At 37.9% G+C, this 25,830-nt stretch overlaps 1 protein-coding gene across 2 annotated transcripts in view; it reads left to right on the top strand.

Moving 5' to 3' along the window:
• LOC129718100 (uncharacterized protein DDB_G0272420-like) overlaps window positions 1–25,830 on the top strand; it is a 46,444-nt gene that overhangs the window by 15,602 nt on the left and 5,012 nt on the right. For both annotated transcript variants that reach the window (XM_055668522.1, XM_055668521.1), the window contains exon 4: window positions 12–154. In XM_055668522.1, coding sequence (XP_055524497.1) covers window positions 12–154 — 143 coding nt within the window. The remainder of the gene's footprint in view (window positions 1–11; window positions 155–25,830) is intronic.

Genomic DNA, 25,830 nt, shown 5'->3' on the forward strand with positions numbered 1-25,830 from the left:
TTCCATTGCAGTTGCCAGAAAACTACACGATGTATGCGAGGAAGATCTCCAATGCCTACACAATATTCCATATTCCCGCTGTCAGGTCACGACGGAAAATTCTGTGAGCATAGGCAAATGCACCTGCGCGAGTGGTTATCACGAGATTGGTTATGTAAGTTCATTACATCATTATTTTTAGTTTCACCTGCAGTGATGTTTTTCAACGTTGAGTTAACCTACCACATTAAGAAGGAAACCAGTCATGTCTTGAACCATAAAAGACAGAAAAGTCTTTTTGCGTAATCGGTACTGCATAAAAAGAGTCGTTTTTTCCGAATGACGAAATCGTCAGTCTGTTTGTCTGTGCTAATAGTGAACACCGCGTATGAATATTCGGGCCTCAGCGTTTATTCAAATAATAGAACGAATTATGTTCGTAACGTACATCTGTGCTACATTATTGTTCTCCAGAGTCCTGACAAGCGTTAACTAGTGAAAAACCTGAAAACTTTATAAAGAGTTTTTAAAACAATGTCATGAGAACGTTGATATTGACGTCTGCGAACATTTTACAAACGAATTAGAAGTTGGAGATTTTGTTGGTGAATCAAATTTCACTTGAACCTTTGAAACAGAATATTGAGAATAGGTTATGTTTCCATTTAATTCTACTACTTTTGTAGTAGAATTAAATGGAAACATAACGTATTCTCAATATTCAATTCCATTCTACTAAGACGCTCAAAAAGGAATTTATTTGACTTTGAAACAGAATAATTTCTGGCAACAATAATTTCACATCTCAACCCATTCCCCGCTGGTGATGCCATATGGCATTACCTGATATTTAAACTTTGATCAAAGTTTAACAAATACTTGAAATTTTGAACCATAAAACAGTTTATTACGGTTAGAGAACAGATGGATCTTCAATGTTCAATACAGCTTGTACCTATTGTGCATATAGATGATGAGTAGATAGAAGATTGAAGGTCATTTTATGAGCTAGAAATTGGGTTTTCTCCGCAGAGAAAGGGGTAATGCTTCCAGAGCAGAATTAATATTCACTCTATTTTGCAAATCTACCTCATTATTGAAATTATTCTCTATTTGCGCCTTATATCTTTTCCAATTAGTCTTGTGATAATTAAAAACAGAGCGCATAGGGTTCAAAACTGATTCATGTGATATGGAAAATGATATTGGAAGATAGCCAGAATCAAAATCAGCATGTGTGATCATTTCACTACGTACATGACTGTGCATGATCTGTTGGTACCAAATCGATCGGTGATGGATTTCTGACAGAATACTGTAACTACACACTTGAAATAAAACACCGAATTCGGTAAAAGTTTACCGAAATCTCAACAGCTGAACGTTCGGTGAAATCTTCGGTGTTTCAGAAAATTACCGAACAGTTTGTGAAACCACCAACCGAGTGGTCGGTAATTTTCGCAGCTTTTTGGTAATATTACAAACCAAGCAGCCAGTAAAATTTACCGAAAGAAACTGTAAAACTGAACAAAAATACCGAACGCACCTGTAAAAAATACCGGTGGCAGAAAAAGTTGGTTAGAAATGAGCCTGCCGGTACCGTCTAAAATCAAACTAAATTAACCTAATTACTTACGAAAAATGTTAGCGACTCTTACATCCTGTTTCAGTAATTCACCATGAACACTTTCCAAATTATAAATATCCTATGTTTACACACAACAACAATTAAAACAATTCAACAGCACCAGCAAAAAATATTCGCGTCTTGCACGGTTGCACGTATGAGAAAAATGGCCACCACATTCACAATTTGCCATTTTTTCAGATTGTTCGGTTAAAAGTTATACAGATTTCGGTGAATGTAAAATTAAGCAAATATATAGGTAAAAATTGACAAAATTATGGTAAAACTTGCAGATCTTACAGAACAGTCGTTGATTTGCTGCTTTTTTGCAGAAATACCGGTATTATTACACTTTACCGATGGATTATTGTAAAAAAATTACCGAACGACTTTTTTTTGATTAAGTGTGTACTATATTTCATAATCATACTGAACACTATCATAGTAGTGCGAGACATCATTGCTTAAACTGGCCACTACGCGTTACCCGGATAAAGATAAACATCTCATCTAAACTATTTCCGAATACGAATTGTAAAAAAATTGAACACGAATCGTATCGCATCTAATTAGGGGACTATAAACGTCAAAATTTTGCCTACCAATCATCAATTCATCACGGTGTCAATATTTCATTTCAAATGCTCACGAAAACTATCTTATTCAATGAAAGCGCTCTTTGTACCGAAAACAAACTTTGAGCTCTTTTTTTTATCTATAAGGATATTTGTTCAAGAATAAGTCTACTGGCAATTATGGGACATGTACTCTATTTCAGTTGTTTTAGGACAAACCAACCAAAAAGTGGGAACCAGAATCGCTGGTACCAGAATCAATGAGTGGTAGATGAAAAATGTATAGAGTTTGACAGCCACACGAGTTCCTTGAATCTAACTCAAAGCGAATTTCTATATTCCACGGGGTTAGTGCCATCTTTCGGGTGGAATAAAAAAAAGATTTCGATCTACGATCTAAAGACTTGCGTTGGTATGCGTGAGACCATGTACCTACGATGTAAACATAATGCTGTCAAAATGCTTTTTCCGTATATCCGTACATTTATTAAATACGTCGATGACAAAATTCGCCACCCGACTCCTGCTTGTTCTAGATGGCTTACTGAAAATTGTGATTACAGCACTTTCGAACTCGAAATCGGAATCCCAATCTAAATCCGATTCCATGAGTTCCATAACAAACACATTTGCTGCAGCAATTGTTTCTCGTTTACGTTTCATGATTTCACTGCACAGAGCGACGAATCACATTTTTCATTTGTTTTCAGCATCACCCACGTGTTTTGATAATTAAAAACAGAGCGCATAGGGTTCAAAACTGATTCATGTGATATGGAAAATGATATTGGAAGATAGCCAGAATCAAAATCAGCATGTGTGATCATTTCACTACGTACATGACTGTGCATGATCTGTTAGTACCAAATCGATCGGTGATGGATTTCTGACAGAATACTGTAACTACACACTTGAAATAAAACACCGAATTCGGTAAAAGTTTACCGAAATCTCAACAGCTGAACGTTCGGTGAAATCTTCGGTTTTTCAGAAAATTACCGAACAGTTTGTGAAACCACCAACCGAGTGGTCGGTAATTTTCGCAGCTTTTTGGTAATATTACAAACCAAGCAGCCAGTAAAATTTACCGAAAGAAACTGTAAAACTGAACAAAAATACCGAACGCACCTGTAAAAAATACCGGTGGCAGAAAAAGTCGGTTAGAAATGAGCCTGCCGGTACCGTCTAAAATCAAACTAAATTAACCTAATTACTTACGAAAAATGTTAGCGACTCTTACATCCTGTTTCAGTAATTCACCATGAACACTTTCCAAATTATAAATATCCTATGTTTACACACAACAACAATTAAAACAATTCAACAGCACCAGCAAAAAATATTCGCGTCTTGCACGGTTGCACGTATGAGAAAAATGGCCACCACATTCACAATTTGCCATTTTTTCAGATTGTTCGGTTAAAAGTTATACAGATTTCGGTGAATGTAAAATTAAGCAAATATATAGGTAAAAATTGACAAAATTATGGTAAAACTTGCAGATCTTACAGAACAGTCGTTGATTTGCTGCTTTTTTGCAGAAATACCGGTGTTATTACACTTTACCGATGGATTATTGTAAAAAAATTACCGAACGACTTTTTTTTGATTAAGTGTGTACTATATTTCATAATCATACTGAACACTATCATAGTAGTGCGAGACATCATTGCTTAAACTGGCCACTACGCGTTACCCGGATGAAGATAAACATCTCATCTAAACTATTTCCGAATACGAATTGTAAAAAAATTGAACACGAATCGTATCGCATCTAATTAGGGGACTATAAACGTCAAAATTTTGCCTACCAATCATCAATTCATCACGGTGTCAATATTTCATTTCAAATGCTCACGAAAACTATCTTATTCAATGAAAGCGCTCTTTGTACCGAAAACAAACTTTGAGCTCTTTTTTTTATCTATAAGGATATTTGTTCAAGAATAAGTCTACTGGCAATTATGGGACATTTACTCTATTTCAGTTGTTTTAGGACAAACCAACCAAAAAGTGGGAACCAGAATCGCTGGTACCAGAATCAATGAGTGGTAGATGAAAAATGTATAGAGTTTGACAGCCACACGAGTTCCTTGAATCTAACTCAAAGCGAATTTCTATATTCCACGGGGTTAGTGCCATCTTTCGGGTGGAATAAAAAAAAAGATTTTGATCTACGATCTAAAGACTTGCGTTGGTATGCGTGAGACCATGTACCTACGATGTAAACATAATGCTGTCAAAATGCTTTTTCCGTATATCCGTACATTTATTAAATACGTCGATGACAAAATTCGCCACCCGACTCCTGCTTGTTCTCGATGGCTTACTGAAAATTGTGATTACAGCACTTTCGAACTCGAAATCGGAATCCCAATCTAAATCCGATTCCATGAGTTCCATAACAAACACATTTGCTGCAGCAATTGTTTCTCGTTTACGTTTCATGATTTCACTGCACAGAGCGACGAATCACATTTTTCATTTGTTTTCAGCATCACCCACGTGTTTTGACCGTTTTGTCAGATACGATGTAATAGTATTGGTGAACCCACTCGCAAAATTGACAAAAGTTACAGTGCGAACCTGTCTGTTTTGCAGGCGCTTCCAGATCAATTCTGGGTCAAATTTAAGCGAACAAGGAAGGGTTTTGACAGCAGTTCGGGCGACTCCAGGTCAAAACGAGGTGAGCTGGTGGAATAAAGAAATTCGATATAACAACTGCATCTTGCGCTATAAGAATTTAAAAAACGCACATTATGAACTAAAACATTGTTGTCCAATAACATGGACCTCGACAGCATCGATATAACGAAAAGTTTATCTCTTCTTGAGGTGGTTGGATCGGATCATTAATGTTTCATGTTTTGTTAAACTTCCAGAAACTCGTCAATTTTATCCTCAGTTTCAAGCTGCAATTGGAAAAGATTTTTTCTAACTTTATCGGTGATTTCACATTTGTTTTCAGGATAGTGGCTTAACTTAGTCGAGTCTATTGATAACAAAGGAATTCCAAATACCTTTGTTAAAACTCAGAAATTTTCGTGCTGAAGCCAATGGAACGTACGGGAAAAAAGACATTCGAGTTTCTTTAGCGACAGGGTGCGAAATTTCAGTGCAATCGGACTTCGGTAAGTCGTACCTCAAGCAGTCAAGTTTCACTTTTTCGAATATTATTTCAATGAAAAAATGCACAGGTAGTCCATAAAATGTTCGATAACGAGATTTTGTTAAAGTTAAATGTCTTGAAAGTGCCTAAAACGACGAGATATGGTGTTATCTCAGAAGAAAAGAGAACGACTTTTGAACTGGGAAACTACGCTAGCCCCCAGAAAGTAGTTTTTTTGTTTGAAAATAAAAATATCACCAAGTCTCAGCGTTTTACGCAATTCTAAATTTTTGTTATCGAATATTTCATGAACTATCTACTAATACCTGTCCTTTTTAAATCGGTCAGAAAAGGAAACTTTAACGACTTTCAAGCACGATTTGCCGATGTCCAATTGAGTTGAAATTTTGCAAGGGGATTTCTCTCGAGAGGGCGAAACCTTTGAGCGTACCACTAAACGAAATTCGAAAGTCAAATTTATAGTTTACTTTCTGTTGGAACCCTACTGTGCACCCGAATAAAAAGGACGATATATTTTGCAGTGAGAAGAGTGAATGGACTATATTTTTCTCGTAACTATTAAAAACATGATACTTTTACTGTGAGTTTGCAAACAATTTTAGTCATCACCATGTTTTAACAGCGTTTTTTTTTTTGTTGAATCTACCACCAACAATAATTTTACCAGAAAAAACATTGTCAGTGACTCCTAAATGTAAGGGAAAATACCTTAAATATTGCTGTTAAAATACACAACATGGTAAAAATGGCAAAACAATGTTTTTATTGTTCTGAACAATATATTGAATGTAAAATAAATGTTTGAAATTGTTTTCCCATGTTGAATAGCTCTATTGATGATTAAAAATATTTTAGAATCAGAACGGTTTGTTTATTCGGTATGATGTCTTCGATAGAGTTGCAAATATTTTTTTTCCTTTTAAACCAACGTTCACCCCCAGAAAATATTTAAAAATAATAATTTAATATATTCATGTTTAAACAATCATCAAGGTCTAGCGGATTTTGTTAAAAATAAAATATTCAAAAATTAAATCAGACAGTTATGCTATAAAAACTTATATAGGTATATAAAAATAACTTACACACTTAGGTTTTATCACCAAGTACGGTGAAATAAATTACCGAGATTACAACAGCTGAGATCTCGGTAATACATCAAAACACCGAGATGCTGTAAAAGCAAAAATCAAAAACCTGTCAACTTCAACGAGATTCTCGGTAATGTTCAACTGTCAAAGTATTACGAGAACTTCGGTAAAATTTACAGAGGTATGTACTTTGCGATATTTGTTTGTCAGATAACCCAGAGTATGATTAAAACGATTAAAAATACAAATTAATTTAATAATTACTAAGTCAACTGAACACAGCTTTGGTAAAAACTGGAGTGTTGTATTGCTTCCAACACGCAAAAGTTGAAGTCTTGTACAATCATTGTGTCTTCCCGATTCGCACAAATGTTGCACAGAAATCGCACAATAAATGTGTGAAACACATAACGCAACAGTTGTACTGCGAATACATTGACAGAGAATGAAATCAGAATATGTATCATATACCGACACTTTATTTCTCACGTCGAGTGTATTAGTGACTGCTACTAAGGGAGCAGTGCAAGCAGCAAACAACAACTTGTGAACTCACTAGATTTAAATAGCTATAATACTCGATCGATTTATCTCGATGGATTTGGTCATTAAAAAGTACCATTGAATTATTAGCAAAAAAAAACGAAACAAAATTCTGTTCACAACATTTTGTAATCAACGCTAGCTTCACCGCCATGATGGGAGAAGAGTAAATGAAAACTTTTTGAAGTGTACAAATTTTGGCATCACTATCTGCAAAGGTAAACAAACGAGAGCTGTCAAAAGTTTCAGCCTGCTGGTACAAAGTGTAACGCCTGAACTTTATACTAATCTTGAACTCTTTTGGACTTTTAAGGGTGAATTGCTCATAGAAGTCAGTGTTGGTAAGTTTGTTTTGCATTGCAGTGCATATTGAACGCATAATCAAAAAATTCAGAGGAAAAAACATTCTTCAAAACATTATTGAGTCCTCTATGGCCGGACACTGTCTCGTCCTCTGTGTCCGGACAAGAAAAAACTCAACATTGAACATGGATTTTTAAAGACTCTTTTTCTCAAAACGGATTTGGCAAATCGTTGTATGCCACTTACCAAGGAGTTTTCCAAACTTGCCTATGATCTCGCGGTAGAGCTCAAAATTCCGCATCGCTTCAACATTGAGAAGGGCGAAGCAGAGAAAAAAAATTATTACAGTTTCATAAAAAAGCATGGCTTTTCACTGCGAACTCCGGAGTCGACAAGTCTTATGAGAACTGTTGGATTCAACCGTCCACAGGACCAGTTGTTTTACTCGAACCTTGATAATATGGTAACGAAGTACAGATTCGAACCGTCCAGAATATATAATTGCGACGAAACGGGAGTTACCTGTGTACCTAGGCATCAAACAATTCTAGCTCCCAAAGGTGTTCCGACAGGTTGGTAAACTGACTGAGCGTGGAAAAAATATAACAACCATTTTTTGCATGAGCGCATCCGGGAACTACATTCCACCACTGTTCATCTTCCGAAGGCACAAAATGAACCCTAGACTCATGCTGAACGCCCCTGCACAAAGCATAGGAGTGGCTCAGCAAAAGGCTGGATGACTGGGGATTTCTTTTTGAAATGGCTCGAGCATTTTGTGAACTTTGCACATCCATCATCCCAATCGCCAGAATTGTTGATTCTTGACGGGCATAGCAGCCACAAGACGCTACCAGTGATCAACTTTTGCAGAGATCATTTCGTCCATCTTCTGAGTCTTCCGCCGCAAACGAGTCACAAACTGCAGCCCCTTGACAGGACATTCATGAAACCGTTTAAAAACTCCTATCATTAACGCTGTAACGTGTGGATGCGGAAAAACGCTGGAGCTCGAATAACAGACTATGAAATTGCTGGGCTTGTTGGAGAAGCTTACGGGAAGGTGGCACGAATTGATATTGCAGTTTCGGGTTTCCAGTGCTCAGGAATTTATCCATTCGATCAACATATTTTCTCGAACGTTGATTTTCTTCACTGTGATCTTACAAATCTTCCGCCGAAAGAATGTACAACTGTCCCTGAAGATCTGGATCCAAAAACTGTCACCTCTACCCGATGCCGCACAGAAACGTTCGGAATGTAGGAAGCAAAAATCAGAAAAAAGCACAATTCTTACATCACTCTCAAATAAAACACTGATTGAGGAAAAGGAAAAGCGAGTTAAGGAGTCCATGCAGAATTTTCGTAGAAAACAGAAACCATCCGAAGGACAGAGCGAGAACAATAAAGAAAACCACTTGGAAACAAAACGTCCTAGACCTGTTTGTTTAGTTTGCCAGAACACCAACAAGGAAGGCTTTGTAAGGTGTACATCATGCAAGGACTGGACACACAAGGCTTGTGCGGGTATTGTAAAGCGTTTCCCTACATTTTTGTGCCATTGGTGCAGGCTTTGATGAAGAAGATTGTTTTGTCCGGACATTGAGGACACTGTGTCCGGACTTAGAGGACATGTTTCGTTTTGACTGAATATGAATTCAAAATGTTTTCAAGCACTAATCGGAACTAAGCAGGATTATTTTTTTTCTGATGTTATTTCTTGATCATAATATTGTTTTTCTTTTAGATAGTAAATAAATAAATAAATGAAAAGTTGCGTGTTTTAGTTATTGCTTAAAAACCTGAAGTGTCCGGACATAGAGGACTTCCCCCTATCACTCTGCAACTTCCATCCTGCGAGCAAGTTGGTAACCTACAAAATTGATTGAAGAACGAATTAATCGTTTTCTTCAAATATTCTTTGCAGCAAAAAAAACGAGATCTGAAAAAAAATAGTGTATACTCACTCAATATTTTAGTTAATCTGAACATTGCAGATTTCTCCATAATAATAATTAGTCGCAAAACCTGCTTCTTTTTTTTCTACACCGAAACACGAAAAAAAACCGTTAGTGGCTTCACTAACTCGTTATTTTGACAGTTCAGTTTTTCGGAATCTCGGTAAGAGTTTTTTTTGTTCGACGAAATCTCGGTTAAATGATATCAGGGTTCCGAGATTCGGTATTTTAGTTTACTGAACTCGGAAATTTTCGGTTTTACGGATTTGTTCTGTAAAAAAAAATTACGGTATTCCGGTGAACACTTACGGTTTCCGATTTCTCAGTAATTTTCTTACTGAACAACGGTAAACTAAAATGTTTTCAGGTAGTTCGGTATTTTACTGTATCGAGAGAATATTACGCAGTTAAGTGTGTAGGGGTACTGGGGGTAAGCCCGGCCCCCTAAGGGAAATGATTTTTCAGTAGCACTTGATGGCGAATATTGTTATATTTCTTTCACAAAATCATTGCCCATATTGTTTTCTACAAGATATGAAGGTTTTCAGTACTTTAAAACTGTTATTTTACAAGGAATAGTAAAGTTTTGAAACTAAGGTAAAAACGACGTTTAGCAATCAGTGCGGGTGAAACCGGCACCGTTGATTTGCTGCTTTTTTGCAGAAATACCGGTGTTATTACACTTTACCGATGGATTATTGTAAAAAAATTACCGAACGACTTTTTTTTGATTAAGTGTGTACTATATTTCATAATCATACTGAACACTATCATAGTAGTGCGAGACATCATTGCTTAAACTGGCCACTACGCGTTACCCGGATGAAGATAAACATCTCATCTAAACTATTTCCGAATACGAATTGTAAAAAAATTGAACACGAATCGTATCGCATCTAATTAGGGGACTATAAACGTCAAAATTTTGCCTACCAATCATCAATTCATCACGGTGTCAATATTTCATTTCAAATGCTCACGAAAACTATCTTATTCAATGAAAGCGCTCTTTGTACCGAAAACAAACTTTGAGCTCTTTTTTTTATCTATAAGGATATTTGTTCAAGAATAAGTCTACTGGCAATTATGGGACATTTACTCTATTTCAGTTGTTTTAGGACAAACCAACCAAAAAGTGGGAACCAGAATCGCTGGTACCAGAATCAATGAGTGGTAGATGAAAAATGTATAGAGTTTGACAGCCACACGAGTTCCTTGAATCTAACTCAAAGCGAATTTCTATATTCCACGGGGTTAGTGCCATCTTTCGGGTGGAATAAAAAAAAAGATTTTGATCTACGATCTAAAGACTTGCGTTGGTATGCGTGAGACCATGTACCTACGATGTAAACATAATGCTGTCAAAATGCTTTTTCCGTATATCCGTACATTTATTAAATACGTCGATGACAAAATTCGCCACCCGACTCCTGCTTGTTCTCGATGGCTTACTGAAAATTGTGATTACAGCACTTTCGAACTCGAAATCGGAATCCCAATCTAAATCCGATTCCATGAGTTCCATAACAAACACATTTGCTGCAGCAATTGTTTCTCGTTTACGTTTCATGATTTCACTGCACAGAGCGACGAATCACATTTTTCATTTGTTTTCAGCATCACCCACGTGTTTTGACCGTTTTGTCAGATACGATGTAATAGTATTGGTGAACCCACTCGCAAAATTGACAAAAGTTACAGTGCGAACCTGTCTGTTTTGCAGGCGCTTCCAGATCAATTCTGGGTCAAATTTAAGCGAACAAGGAAGGGTTTTGACAGCAGTTCGGGCGACTCCAGGTCAAAACGAGGTGAGCTGGTGGAATAAAGAAATTCGATATAACAACTGCATCTTGCGCTATAAGAATTTAAAAAACGCACATTATGAACTAAAACATTGTTGTCCAATAACATGGACCTCGACAGCATCGATATAACGAAAAGTTTATCTCTTCTTGAGGTGGTTGGATCGGATCATTAATGTTTCATGTTTTGTTAAACTTCCAGAAACTCGTCAATTTTATCCTCAGTTTCAAGCTGCAATTGGAAAAGATTTTTTCTAACTTTATCGGTGATTTCACATTTGTTTTCAGGATAGTGGCTTAACTTAGTCGAGTCTATTGATAACAAAGGAATTCCAAATACCTTTGTTAAAACTCAGAAATTTTCGTGCTGAAGCCAATGGAACGTACGGGAAAAAAGACATTCGAGTTTCTTTAGCGACAGGGTGCGAAATTTCAGTGCAATCGGACTTCGGTAAGTCGTACCTCAAGCAGTCAAGTTTCACTTTTTCGAATATTATTTCAATGAAAAAATGCACAGGTAGTCCATAAAATGTTCGATAACGAGATTTTGTTAAAGTTAAATGTCTTGAAAGTGCCTAAAACGACGAGATATGGTGTTATCTCAGAAGAAAAGAGAACGACTTTTGAACTGGGAAACTACGCTAGCCCCCAGAAAGTAGTTTTTTTGTTTGAAAATAAAAATATCACCAAGTCTCAGCGTTTTACGCAATTCTAAATTTTTGTTATCGAATATTTCATGAACTATCTACTAATACCTGTCCTTTTTAAATCGGTCAGAAAAGGAAACTTTAACGACTTTCAAGCACGATTTGCCGATGTCCAATTGAGTTGAAATTTTGCAAGGGGATTTCTCTCGAGAGGGCGAAACCTTTGAGCGTACCACTAAACGAAATTCGAAAGTCAAATTTATAGTTTACTTTCTGTTGGAACCCTACTGTGCACCCGAATAAAAAGGACGATATATTTTGCAGTGAGAAGAGTGAATGGACTATATTTTTCTCGTAACTATTAAAAACATGATACTTTTACTGTGAGTTTGCAAACAATTTTAGTCATCACCATGTTTTAACAGCGTTTTTTTTTTGTTGAATCTACCACCAACAATAATTTTACCAGAAAAAACATTGTCAGTGACTCCTAAATGTAAGGGAAAATACCTTAAATATTGCTGTTAAAATACACAACATGGTAAAAATGGCAAAACAATGTTTTTATTGTTCTGAACAATATATTGAATGTAAAATAAATGTTTGAAATTGTTTTCCCATGTTGAATAGCTCTATTGATGATTAAAAATATTTTAGAATCAGAACGGTTTGTTTATTCGGTATGATGTCTTCGATAGAGTTGCAAATATTTTTTTTCCTTTTAAACCAACGTTCACCCCCAGAAAATATTTAAAAATAATAATTTAATATATTCATGTTTAAACAATCATCAAGGTCTAGCGGATTTTGTTAAAAATAAAATATTCAAAAATTAAATCAGACAGTTATGCTATAAAAACTTATATAGGTATATAAAAATAACTTACACACTTAGGTTTTATCACCAAGTACGGTGAAATAAATTACCGAGATTACAACAGCTGAGATCTCGGTAATACATCAAAACACCGAGATGCTGTAAAAGCAAAAATCAAAAACCTGTCAACTTCAACGAGATTCTCGGTAATGTTCAACTGTCAAAGTATTACGAGAACTTCGGTAAAATTTACAGAGGTATGTACTTTGCGATATTTGTTTGTCAGATAACCCAGAGTATGATTAAAACGATTAAAAATACAAATTAATTTAATAATTACTAAGTCAACTGAACACAGCTTTGGTAAAAACTGGAGTGTTGTATTGCTTCCAACACGCAAAAGTTGAAGTCTTGTACAATCATTGTGTCTTCCCGATTCGCACAAATGTTGCACAGAAATCGCACAATAAATGTGTGAAACACATAACGCAACAGTTGTACTGCGAATACATTGACAGAGAATGAAATCAGAATATGTATCATATACCGACACTTTATTTCTCACGTCGAGTGTATTAGTGACTGCTACTAAGGGAGCAGTGCAAGCAGCAAACAACAACTTGTGAACTCACTAGATTTAAATAGCTATAATACTCGATCGATTTATCTCGATGGATTTGGTCATTAAAAAGTACCATTGAATTATTAGCAAAAAAAAACGAAACAAAATTCTGTTCACAACATTTTGTAATCAACGCTAGCTTCACCGCCATGATGGGAGAAGAGTAAATGAAAACTTTTTGAAGTGTACAAATTTTGGCATCACTATCTGCAAAGGTAAACAAACGAGAGCTGTCAAAAGTTTCAGCCTGCTGGTACAAAGTGTAACGCCTAAACTTTATACTAATCTTGAACTCTTTTGGACTTTTAAGGGTGAATTGCTCATAGAAGTCAGTGTTGGTAAGTTTGTTTTGCATTGCAGTGCATATTGAACGCATAATCAAAAAATTCAGAGGAAAAAACATTCTTCAAAACATTATTGAGTCCTCTATGGCCGGACACTGTCTCGTCCTCTGTGTCCGGACAAGAAAAAACTCAACATTGAACATGGATTTTTAAAGACTCTTTTTCTCAAAACGGATTTGGCAAATCGTTGTATGCCACTTACCAAGGAGTTTTCCAAACTTGCCTATGATCTCGCGGTAGAGCTCAAAATTCCGCATCGCTTCAACATTGAGAAGGGCGAAGCAGAGAAAAAAAATTATTACAGTTTCATAAAAAAGCATGGCTTTTCACTGCGAACTCCGGAGTCGACAAGTCTTATGAGAACTGTTGGATTCAACCGTCCACAGGACCAGTTGTTTTACTCGAACCTTGATAATATGGTAACGAAGTACAGATTCGAACCGTCCAGAATATATAATTGCGACGAAACGGGAGTTACCTGTGTACCTAGGCATCAAACAATTCTAGCTCCCAAAGGTGTTCCGACAGGTTGGTAAACTGACTGAGCGTGGAAAAAATATAACAACCATTTTTTGCATGAGCGCATCCGGGAACTACATTCCACCACTGTTCATCTTCCGAAGGCACAAAATGAACCCTAGACTCATGCTGAACGCCCCTGCACAAAGCATAGGAGTGGCTCAGCAAAAGGCTGGATGACTGGGGATTTCTTTTTGAAATGGCTCGAGCATTTTGTGAACTTTGCACATCCATCATCCCAATCGCCAGAATTGTTGATTCTTGACGGGCATAGCAGCCACAAGACGCTACCAGTGATCAACTTTTGCAGAGATCATTTCGTCCATCTTCTGAGTCTTCCGCCGCAAACGAGTCACAAACTGCAGCCCCTTGACAGGACATTCATGAAACCGTTTAAAAACTCCTATCATTAACGCTGTAACGTGTGGATGCGGAAAAACGCTGGAGCTCGAATAACAGACTATGAAATTGCTGGGCTTGTTGGAGAAGCTTACGGGAAGGTGGCACGAATTGATATTGCAGTTTCGGGTTTCCAGTGCTCAGGAATTTATCCATTCGATCAACATATTTTCTCGAACGTTGATTTTCTTCACTGTGATCTTACAAATCTTCCGCCGAAAGAATGTACAACTGTCCCTGAAGATCTGGATCCAAAAACTGTCACCTCTACCCGATGCCGCACAGAAACGTTCGGAATGTAGGAAGCAAAAATCAGAAAAAAGCACAATTCTTACATCACTCTCAAATAAAACACTGATTGAGGAAAAGGAAAAGCGAGTTAAGGAGTCCATGCAGAATTTTCGTAGAAAACAGAAACCATCCGAAGGACAGAGCGAGAACAATAAAGAAAACCACTTGGAAACAAAACGTCCTAGACCTGTTTGTTTAGTTTGCCAGAACACCAACAAGGAAGGCTTTGTAAGGTGTACATCATGCAAGGACTGGACACACAAGGCTTGTGCGGGTATTGTAAAGCGTTTCCCTACATTTTTGTGCCATTGGTGCAGGCTTTGATGAAGAAGATTGTTTTGTCCGGACATTGAGGACACTGTGTCCGGACTTAGAGGACATGTTTCGTTTTGACTGAATATGAATTCAAAATGTTTTCAAGCACTAATCGGAACTAAGCAGGATTATTTTTTTTCTGATGTTATTTCTTGATCATAATATTGTTTTTCTTTTAGATAGTAAATAAATAAATAAATGAAAAGTTGCGTGTTTTAGTTATTGCTTAAAAACCTGAAGTGTCCGGACATAGAGGACTTCCCCCTATCACTCTGCAACTTCCATCCTGCGAGCAAGTTGGTAACCTACAAAATTGATTGAAGAACGAATTAATCGTTTTCTTCAAATATTCTTTGCAGCAAAAAAAACGAGATCTGAAAAAAAATAGTGTATACTCACTCAATATTTTAGTTAATCTGAACATTGCAGATTTCTCCATAATAATAATTAGTCGCAAAACCTGCTTCTTTTTTTTCTACACCGAAACACGAAAAAAAACCGTTAGTGGCTTCACTAACTCGTTATTTTGACAGTTCAGTTTTTCGGAATCTCGGTAAGAGTTTTTTTTGTTCGACGAAATCTCGGTTAAATGATATCAGGGTTCCGAGATTCGGTATTTTAGTTTACTGAACTCGGAAATTTTCGGTTTTACGGATTTGTTCTGTAAAAAAAAATTACGGTATTCCGGTGAACACTTACGGTTTCCGATTTCTCAGTAATTTTCTTACTGAACAACGGTAAACTAAAATGTTTTCAGGTAGTTCGGTATTTTACTGTATCGAGAGAATATTACGCAGTTAAGTGTGTAGGGGTACTGGGGGTAAGCCCGGCCCCCTAAGGGAAATGATTTTTCAGTAGCACTTGATGGCGAATATTGTTATATTTCTTTCACAAAATCATTGCCCATATTGTTTTCTACAAGATATGAAGGTTTTCAGTACTTTAAAACTGTTATTTTACAAGGAATAGTAAAGTTTTGAAACTAAGGTAAAAACGACGTTTAGCAATCAGTGCGGGTGAAACCGGCACCTCTTGGGGGTAACACCGGCACCTAAGTTTGTTCATGAATTTACTCAAATTAACTGAACCAAATTGAATTCGGAAAACGCCGAATTAGAGATCTTACATTTCTGTATTTTACTGTTGAATTTGGTTGTTGTCGATTAACTGGTTCTGGGGAGATTGCCGGAACAAGTTCCGGTGAACATTATGTATAATCAATTAAAGAATTTGATACTCGGCCAGCCTATCATGTGGCACTTTAAATTATATTATTAACTAGTTTCATCGAAGCCAGGATCACATTGACCACACCGGAGCATATTTCAAATACCACCGGGAAAGCCGTCAGTTTTGTGCTTGATTCAGTACATTTGTCACCTCTAATAACCCTTGGAATCATTCATAAATCCTAGAAGAGCTTGAGTGCATGGTTCTAAGTCAATTAATCAATTTATTCATCAGCAAGACATCGGTTATAGATGAGAAATATGTGTCAGTAACATCCAACTAGCCTCAGACCATGTCGGGCTTACCCCACTCACTGGGTGACGGTGTTACCCCGACAGCACACATTTGTTTAAAAAGATTATTTCTACAAATTTATCGCTTCAATTTACTTCAGATCGAATTCCTGTGATTGCTAACAATACAGGCAATAAAATGTAGAGCAACGAAAAACTATTTTAGTCTTTCCAAATGAATAAAAGCTTACGTTCCACTCACGAAAAATTACATCCGTTTACGCATTTGCTGCAGTAGCGTATGTTTTGTCTATTATTTTGACATTTGACGTTTCATGGTGGCTTTGATGTGTCTTAAAATGTCTAAAATATTAAATACCAACACTTCACATATTCCAAAACACAGATAATTAGCGTTTTCTAGTAAAATCCTAGGGGTGACGGTCTTACCCTCAGTGCCGGGCTTACCCCCAGTACCCCTAAGTTTAATTTTTATTTCACAGTGATTATTTTTAGGAAGTATAAAAATACTGTCTTTTCATTTCATTCGCTTTCGAGACGTCGGAGTAACAACACATGTTTTGTTGTAAAGAGTTTTTCGAGAAGTGATTGCAATTTTGGTTGTGATATCTATCACGACAGCCGGGGATAAAGAGTGAACTTGCGACAGAGTACAATTATCGCGTACTGTTGGTGAAAAAATCACAAGAAGGTTGTATGCAAAGCCACGACCGCAAGATTGAAGTAGAATACTTTTAAAAGAAAGATAACCCGGCTGCTTGCGTGTCAGTCATTTTTTCTAGTAAATAAACGTTGACCGTTCATTGGCAGTATTGTAATTTCTTTTTGTCTAATATTTTGAATGAAGTTCATTGTAGTGTAATGTTTATCTTACATCTCTGTGTTACCTCGATAGTGAGGACTAAGGCGCACGGTCAACACAATGAGAAAGGTGCTTTCACATTGAAAACTAGACACGGCTTTACTGGAGGAAGTGTTGGCAAATGCATCTACCGCTAATACCACCGCTATCATACGAAAGCGCGTCGTTTCATGTGGGGAATATCAAGAACGAAAAATGACGCGCGTCTAAGCATAACCCGAACTGTTTCGCCGTGCTGCTCCCATTTACCTTTACATCGGCCTCAGGGAAGTACCGGCTGCATCTGCATCTACCGCTGAGGCTGTCACTATACTGCTGTTGGTACCAAAAGCTATTAACTCTTCAAATAAGTGTTTTATTTGTTCTCAAAAGATCAATTGTTCAATTCAAAATCGGATTTACGCAATCGCATCTCTGTAATATTACCGACAATAATATTCTTCTGAACAAAATTATACAACTTTCCCATTAGGCCTCTGCCATAATAGACGCGAAAAGCGACGCGAATCGTTTCGCTCGGCTGTAGGGTAATGTACAGCCATCAGTAGAGCTGTGCATAAACCTACGGCCGAGCGAATCGGTTCGCGCCGCTTTTCGCGTCTACTATGGCAGAGGCCTTAGAGAAAGTTGCTGGCTGATGTATTCACTTCATGCAAGCCTGCTGCTGATGCTTCCCGCTACCACGCTGAAACAGCATTTTAGTGAAGGGAGTGTCGCTGCATCAGCTGTCCCTGCTACTATCGATGCTGATATACCCGCTGCAACAGCTACGCTATGCATAGCCATGCCACAGTTGTGGCCGCTATACGCTGGCCCAACTGCTGAGCAACTGCAACGCTATCCGTAGCCATGCCACAGTTGTGGCCGCCATTGGTACCCGCTGTACCTGCTTCTGCTGGCCCTGCTGCTATCGATGGTGAGATCCGCTGAAACTGCTACGCTTATCCGCAGCCATGCCACAGTTGTGGCCGCTATCTGCTATCGATGGTACCCACTGCTCGCTCCCGCTGCTGCTAAGGGAGGACTGCTGTCGTCGCTGTTCAGAACTATTATGAGCGGCTTCGACTAAAACAGGCTCTTATATAGGGATGAAAATAGGAATGAATTATTTTACGTACGTGGTGGAATAATATAACTTGAAAAATATGTGTGACTTCATTCCGGCTCAGAGCGATCATTTGATAAGCTCCACCTCTTTTTTCAGTTTCTATAGTTTTTCCTCAGTTTCTTAGCACGGATGCACAAAAATGATTTCTTGTCGAGCCGGACCGATAGCACACTCATTGAAGCAACAAAATAACATGTTTTGTGTCGTGTTGTGCAGCTTGGTTGAAGAAAATGTTCCCGTCCCCGTGTCGCATGTAAGCAGATTATTGCGTTCAGTAGACAGTAGATAGTGTATCCAGCGAATAAACACCGATGGTGCTCTCACACACGCAACGGTTTTAACCCGTATCTTATTGCGGTTTGTAACATCAAGCGATTTAGTTTGCTCGCTGTTGCGTGTTGCATCATGTTGCAACTTGGCAGCTGGGAGACGACGAAATTCTGTTTATGCTGATTGATTTAATCGACTTCATATTAGCTCTGCATAGTCGAACTAACTGCTTTTGTTAATGCGTACTAACAGGGCAGTTAATTATTCAATGTCGGTTATGCTGATCGCAGCCTCTGCGCTGCCCCTACAGTAGGGGGTTTACTTAATAAAGTGAAAGTAAAAATTAGACAACTACAACAGAATTTGATTGCATCCCGCACAGAATGTCTGCTTGTGTTGATGCCAGAAAATTATTAACCTTCAATTATTTTTTTATTTGCCTTGAAAAAAGCATGTTGCGGTTCAAAATCGGTTGCTTATTACAACCTTTGAGCTGCCCTAACATTGGTGGAATTAAGATACACGGACAACATGCACTGTGGAAGCTATTTCACATTCAGTAAATTAGACGGGTGCGACAAATTTGAATTGCTAGGATGCAACACAGAATGCTTGCTTGCGTTGACAAAAATTATTAACTTTCAATGACTTGTTTATTTGCCTTAAAAAAGGCATTTTGATTTCCGAAATTGGATTTCCTGATGGCAATCATCATGCTGCCCCAACACGGGGGGAATAATGGCTGTCTGGCGACACACGCTGAGAAAAACCGCGCTGCTCCTGAGACGTGGTGACCAACCACAGGGCTAGTGCTGCTGCTAAGGAAGGACGACTGCTGTTGTCGCTGTCTGGAACTATTATGAGCGGCTCCGGCTGAAACAGGCTCTTATATAGGCCAAATAGCATGTTTTCAATTGCAAGGTATATGATCCTGTCGACCGTGCTTGGGAAGCAAGCATATAACGACCAATTAGAGGTCGAATTTTTCGTTTTGACAAGGCTTGACTATTTTCAATAGTACAATAGTGTGAATAATAAAATTACAATTATCTTATTTTGGGAAGAATCTTAGAAGATTTTGCAATCTATTGCTGCAAGAACGAAGGAAATCCATCGAATACTAACCGATTTATTAGCATTTGAAATTGGACATATTTTTCACTTTTTTCGATTTCAGATTTTCATTTCACATCCCTATGTAGCCGAACTTCCTGAGAGAAGTATTCTACTTCAAAATATTAGTGAACAGGGAAATTAAAGAGTGCGACAGGACGCTTAGAGTAGTGAGAAAAATGGCGTGTGCCGCGGCACAGAAACAAAATTAAAGATGGCGACTGCATTCCATGATAAAAATCAAAGCCTGAGGGCAACCGATACAACTATGGACGTCCAAGAGGATAATCTTAACGATTCCATAAATGAAGATAATAACTTCCCAACAAAACAAGTTAAAAACCAATTCCAGACAAGATGAAAAGACAAGGAATTATCAATACGAGCACAGTGACCAAGGACCGTATCGTATCATGGTTGAATTGATAGACACACAGAATGGAATCCTAAAAATTAATAAGCTATCCTTGGCCAGCACGCTGCGAAGGATGCCAATGTATAAAACGCACATAATCGAAATGAAACAGATTAGACGTAACAAACTAATGGTATATTTGAACAACTACCAGATGGCAAACCGATTGACGACAGATTCAGCTTTAAATGAAAAAAAACTATCGAGCATACATCCCACGACACTTGGTGTCAGTTACTGGAGTCATCGCAGGAGTACCTTTGGATATATCTGAAAGCGAAATTGCCGAGGAAATTGAGTGCGAATGGCCAGTGATGTCTGTATACCGCATGAATCGACACGTAAATGGTAAGAAAGAACCGACCATGCGAGTAAGCATAACCTTTAGAGCAGCCAAACTCCCTGAACGGGTAAGAATTTTCTGCTGTTCAGTTGGTGTTAGGGCGTTCTACAGAAAAACAGTGCTGTGCCAGAATTGCCTTCGTTACGATCATCTGACAACAAACTGCAGAAGCAAACGTAGATGCAAAAATTGCTCAAAAACTCATGATAACGAAGAAGATTTCAGCGAGTGCAATCAACCTCAGAAATGTTTATACTGTCGCCAACCACACAAAACAACCGATATTAATTGCCCGGAACGAGCCAGACAAAACAACGTGCAGGCAATCATGGCACGTACCAACTTAACAGCAGTCGAAGCTGTGGAACAATTCCCTATTCAAACTCGTAACTATTATGAAACCCTAGTGGAATACGCTCAGGAGCCGACACCTGCTGAATCATTCACGACAATGACAGCAGGAAAGTACAAGACACGGCTGGCAACATCAACCCGACCACGAAAAAGGACAGGCGAAAACGATGAAACAAACATAACCTCGGAACAAGTCGTAGTAATGCAGGAGAGAAAGAAAAAAAAACGGACGAAGTAATCAAGAAGAATGAAGTGGCCTTATTCAATAAGTATAAGTCCAGCGAATCAGAGAGATGGATTAAACAACTACGTCAAGCAGCGATTCAAAAACAAGAAAATAATAACCAATGTAATATTCCACATCACACTCAGCCCACGACATCCAAGAGCACGGTGAGCGTAACTAACACGGAAAATTTCACAAAGTTTGTGTCGAAAATGATCGGAGAAGGCAGGGTGGACCCTGTTAGTTTAGAACTAAAGCAATATCAGAACAAAAAATAATTTAAAAAAAATGCGTATAGTACAAGCAAATGTTCAGAGTCTAAATAAAAACAAGCACGAAATTTTGCGAGTGTTAAATGAAAATAAATACAACGTCTGCGTTTTTTCGGAAACTTGGACAAAACCAGAGGAAGAGACAAGCCGTTATCATCAAATTATAGCAGCAAGATCAGATGGTTATGGCGGAGTCGGAATATATATATACAGCACAAACTCAACTACTTACAAATTAACATCAAGGTACAATCGGAACAAATACAGATAATTGCAGTAAAAATACTGCGATTAGACATCATCATCGTTGGAGTCTATGTTGCACCCTCAATAACAACCAGTATATTCGAATCGGAGATCAATTATATTTTATCACAATTAGAGCGGTACAGCAAGATTGTCATTGTCGTCATTGGCGATTTCAATTGCCACCACTACTCGTGGGGTAACAGCATCTGCGACCGGAAAGGAGTGATTCTAATGGACGCCTTGAACGACTCAAACCTCCTTTTAATGAATACTGGGTCAAAAACATTTATCCCGATAGACCCAAACAAACGTGCAACCGCAATTGACCTGACAATATGTTCGGCTAGTTTATATTCGCAGATGGAGTGGAAAGTCATGCCACAATCCATTGGCAGAAGCGAACACTTGATAATAGAATCGAACTTGATCACAACGGACAGAGACTACAAACCAATTATCATGAACCATAGTAAAATATTCGAAGAAATCTCAAAATGGAACAGTGAGGACGTTCAGAACTTGGGCGACCTTAGAAGCAAAGTTAAGGAGAGCATTGCAAGAAATAAGAAACCAAGTAGATATACACCCAAAGTATGGTGGAACCATGAAACAGAGAAAGCGTGGAAAGACAAGATGGAGCTATTAAAAAGTTTTACAATAACAGTACCATAGAGAACGCTATAAAAGTGAAAAAATACGGCAATTTTTACTAAGTTGAAAAACGAAGGTATTAAATAACAAATAGAAAATTTTGCGGAAACGATTGACCCACAAACAAACTCGAGGATGCTATGGAAAAAAATTGCAAGGCTTTCCGGGAAAAGTGGAAAAACAAATGTTAATAAGCCTGTACGAGAAGATGTAAAACTAGGAGAAGAGTTTTTAGATGTACACGTAGGAAAAAATGATGTGGACATTGATGTGCCACTATCCTATGGACCGCTCTGTCGATACAGTCTAATGGATGCGGAGAAATGGAACCAAATTTAGGCAAAAAAAAAATCCCAAATCAGCTCCCTCTGGAGACATGATTACTTACGGCATGCTGAAACAGATAAAACCAGAGGTAGGAAACATCATATTGGAACAAATCAACCAAATGTTCATATCGGGTACACTAACATATCAGTTAAAGGAAATAAAAATAATTGCGATCCCCAAGCCAGGACGTGACCAAGGCACGGTACAAGGAAAAAGGCCTATATCCCTGATCCCCACAATTACCAAGATTATAAACTCAGCGATACTCGAAAAAATTCACAACCATCTAGGTAGAAAAAACCTTCTACCCAAATTGTCTTTCGGGTTCAGACGCAACCTTTCGACATCAACCTGTGTCAATTATGTAGTGAACGCAGTCAAGCAAAACAAAAGAGAAGGTTTTATCACAGCTGTAACATTCTTGGATCTTACAAATGCATATAATGCCGTTAAAACCGATATGTTGGAAGAGATCATGAAGAAGATGCTATTTCCACTCGAAGTCATTGTTTGGATTACGTCGTTTCTAAAAAACAGGAAAGTGATAATGGCAGTTGGAGAAAAAAACCTAACGAGAGTTGTTAGCAACGGACTCCCTCAAGGTGACGTGATGTCGCCTTCCCTTTTTAACATATACAAGAGCAAACTTCATCCTACTGAGGATGTAGATGTTATCCTGGTACAGTTTGCGGACGGTTTCGCACTGATAGTCAGAGCGAAATCGATGGAAATGCTAAACCAGAAGATGCAACACCACCTAACGGAATTTACAAGTAAAGCAAAAGATCTCAATTTAGAAACCAATCCGAACAAAACTAAAATGATCATGTTCCATGGCGGGAAACGCATGCTCAACATAAAAATCAACGACACAGCGATAGAAATGGTCAATAGTCACAGATACCTAGGACTACAAATCGATAGATTCTTAGGATTTGGAGGACACATACGAACTATTAAAAAAAAAGATTGATGAACGGCTCAAGATGCTTGAAAATATAAGCGAAATTCGGTGCGGCGGTCACCCACAAACTATGAATTTAGTGTATAATGCACTGATAAGGAGCTGTGTGGAATATTGTTCATCTATATTCAATAATACGTCTACAACTAATAAGAAGTTGATACAAACGGTACTGAATAGTTGCCTACGTAGAGTCACCGGTTGCAGTAAAACGACACCGCTGAACTCTCTGTTGGCAATATCGAGCCAAGAGCCGTGGGAAATTCGAAGCGAATATGTTACATGCAGAGAAATAGCCAAAAGTGTGGCACACCGTAATCCGATATATGAACAGCTTCAAAAAAATACGCGACTACGAAGGAGATGAAAAAAATTTAACATACGTCGAAAAACAATACCTGAAAAACTTGGATGTTTTTGAGAATATTTGTCCTATTCGAACGGTGGACGTCCAGTCGATTTCAAAGGAAGTCGAAATCAACACGACCATTGGACCTAAGTTTAAAAAAACAAGGAACTAATCCGAAGATGATGAAACAAATGGTCTTGGGACTACTCAATGGAAAATATAAAAATAGAAGCAAAATATATACAGATGCTTCGATTTTAGACGAAACTTGCGGAGTAGGGATCTATGTGGAACCAATAAACAATTTCGAAAAGGCTTGAACACTCAACATCGATAATGACAGCTGAATTAGTGGCGATAAAAATTGCAACAAACCAAATTAGGGAGAATCATCTGAGAAATGCAGTGATCCTCACGGATTCACTGTCGTCCTGCATGCTGTTGGAGCATAACCAAAAACAACTGGAAAGAAGTGAGCTAGCAGATGAAATTCTGAAAACGTGTTGGGAATGGGGAGTCCACATCCAATGGATACCAAGCCACATCGACATCCGAGGTAACGACCTGGCCGACTCGCTGGCAAAGCATGGAGCACAACACGGCGAACTTTATGAACAGCCCATTCAACTGAAAGATGTACATCTCTTGTTATCGAAAATAAAACTAGTAAAAGCAAATAACTGGTATAAGGAGTATGCCGAAGAAAAGGCAAGAAATTCTTCGATATCCAACCGGAATTTAAAGAAAAGCCGTGGTATTACAACTTACCGATGAACAATGTTGAGACGAGAACTTTGAACAGACTGCTAACCGGGCATGACTATAGCAGATATTGGCTTCACAAAATGAAACTGGAAGACAGTCCAGATTGCGTGTATTGTAACCGGACAGAAACGGCAGAACATATCGTATTTCACTGCAAACGCTACTCGCAAATGAGACGAAAATACAAATTTGATGGACAGTTCCAAACTTTTAAACAGTTATTTGATGCGAAGGACATTGGGATCCTGCAAGAAATTGTTGATTTCTTGAAACAAAACCATTTAAAGTTATGAAAAATGAGAATAGTTCCGATTGAAGCAAAATACACGCGAAATTTGATGGAAAAATAAACAAGCAAAGCAAAGCACAGATTAACAATGCTTTGCTAAACAGGCTAAACACTACCCACCTTCTGTAAACTATCTCGCTGCAATCGCAGCCACAGGGGCGGACTGTCAAATATACATTAAAGATTCGATGGACGTGTGGTTGATAAGATAGAGATAAGTGACTTTTCACCTACGCACACTAATGAACGTGTAATGAACGTGTAACTCATGTAAAGTTGCTTTTGTTTCCTCCAAACTGTAAATCATCGCATCTCGTTGCTCCGACTTTTTATCACTTTTTACCATTTTTGGTCGATAATGTTCAGCAGCTTCCCCCGATTCATGATCACGAATGAAAAATTCATTCAGAAACGAGTTCAGAACTTATAATAAGTATTCAACTGAATATTTGTCCAGCTGCCAAAAACATAGCATAGCAAACAAAAAGGCGATTTGTAAATACTTTCCTCAACTAGGTGCACTAATACATTCGTACGTAAAAAGGTCTATAGCCTGTTCAACAAAACAAAAGAGAAGAAGAAGAAGAAGTCTTTTCATTTGACGTTTGTCAATTAAAATGGTTTCAACATAAAACATACATACTACATACGAAGACACATACAAACACAAATAAGTTCTCGTATGCAGATTATACTCATGCAAAGACGATTTTTTTTGTTTTTCGACGATTTGTCAATTATTGTGTATACTTGAGTTTTAACTACTGCACCACGGTGACGAACAAGTTTTCAAAACTAAATTCCCTCTTTTCCCTGAGACATAA

This window comes from Wyeomyia smithii, chromosome 1 (assembly GCF_029784165.1).
Source record: "Wyeomyia smithii strain HCP4-BCI-WySm-NY-G18 chromosome 1, ASM2978416v1, whole genome shotgun sequence".
Taxonomy (NCBI): Eukaryota; Metazoa; Arthropoda; class Insecta; order Diptera; family Culicidae; genus Wyeomyia; species Wyeomyia smithii.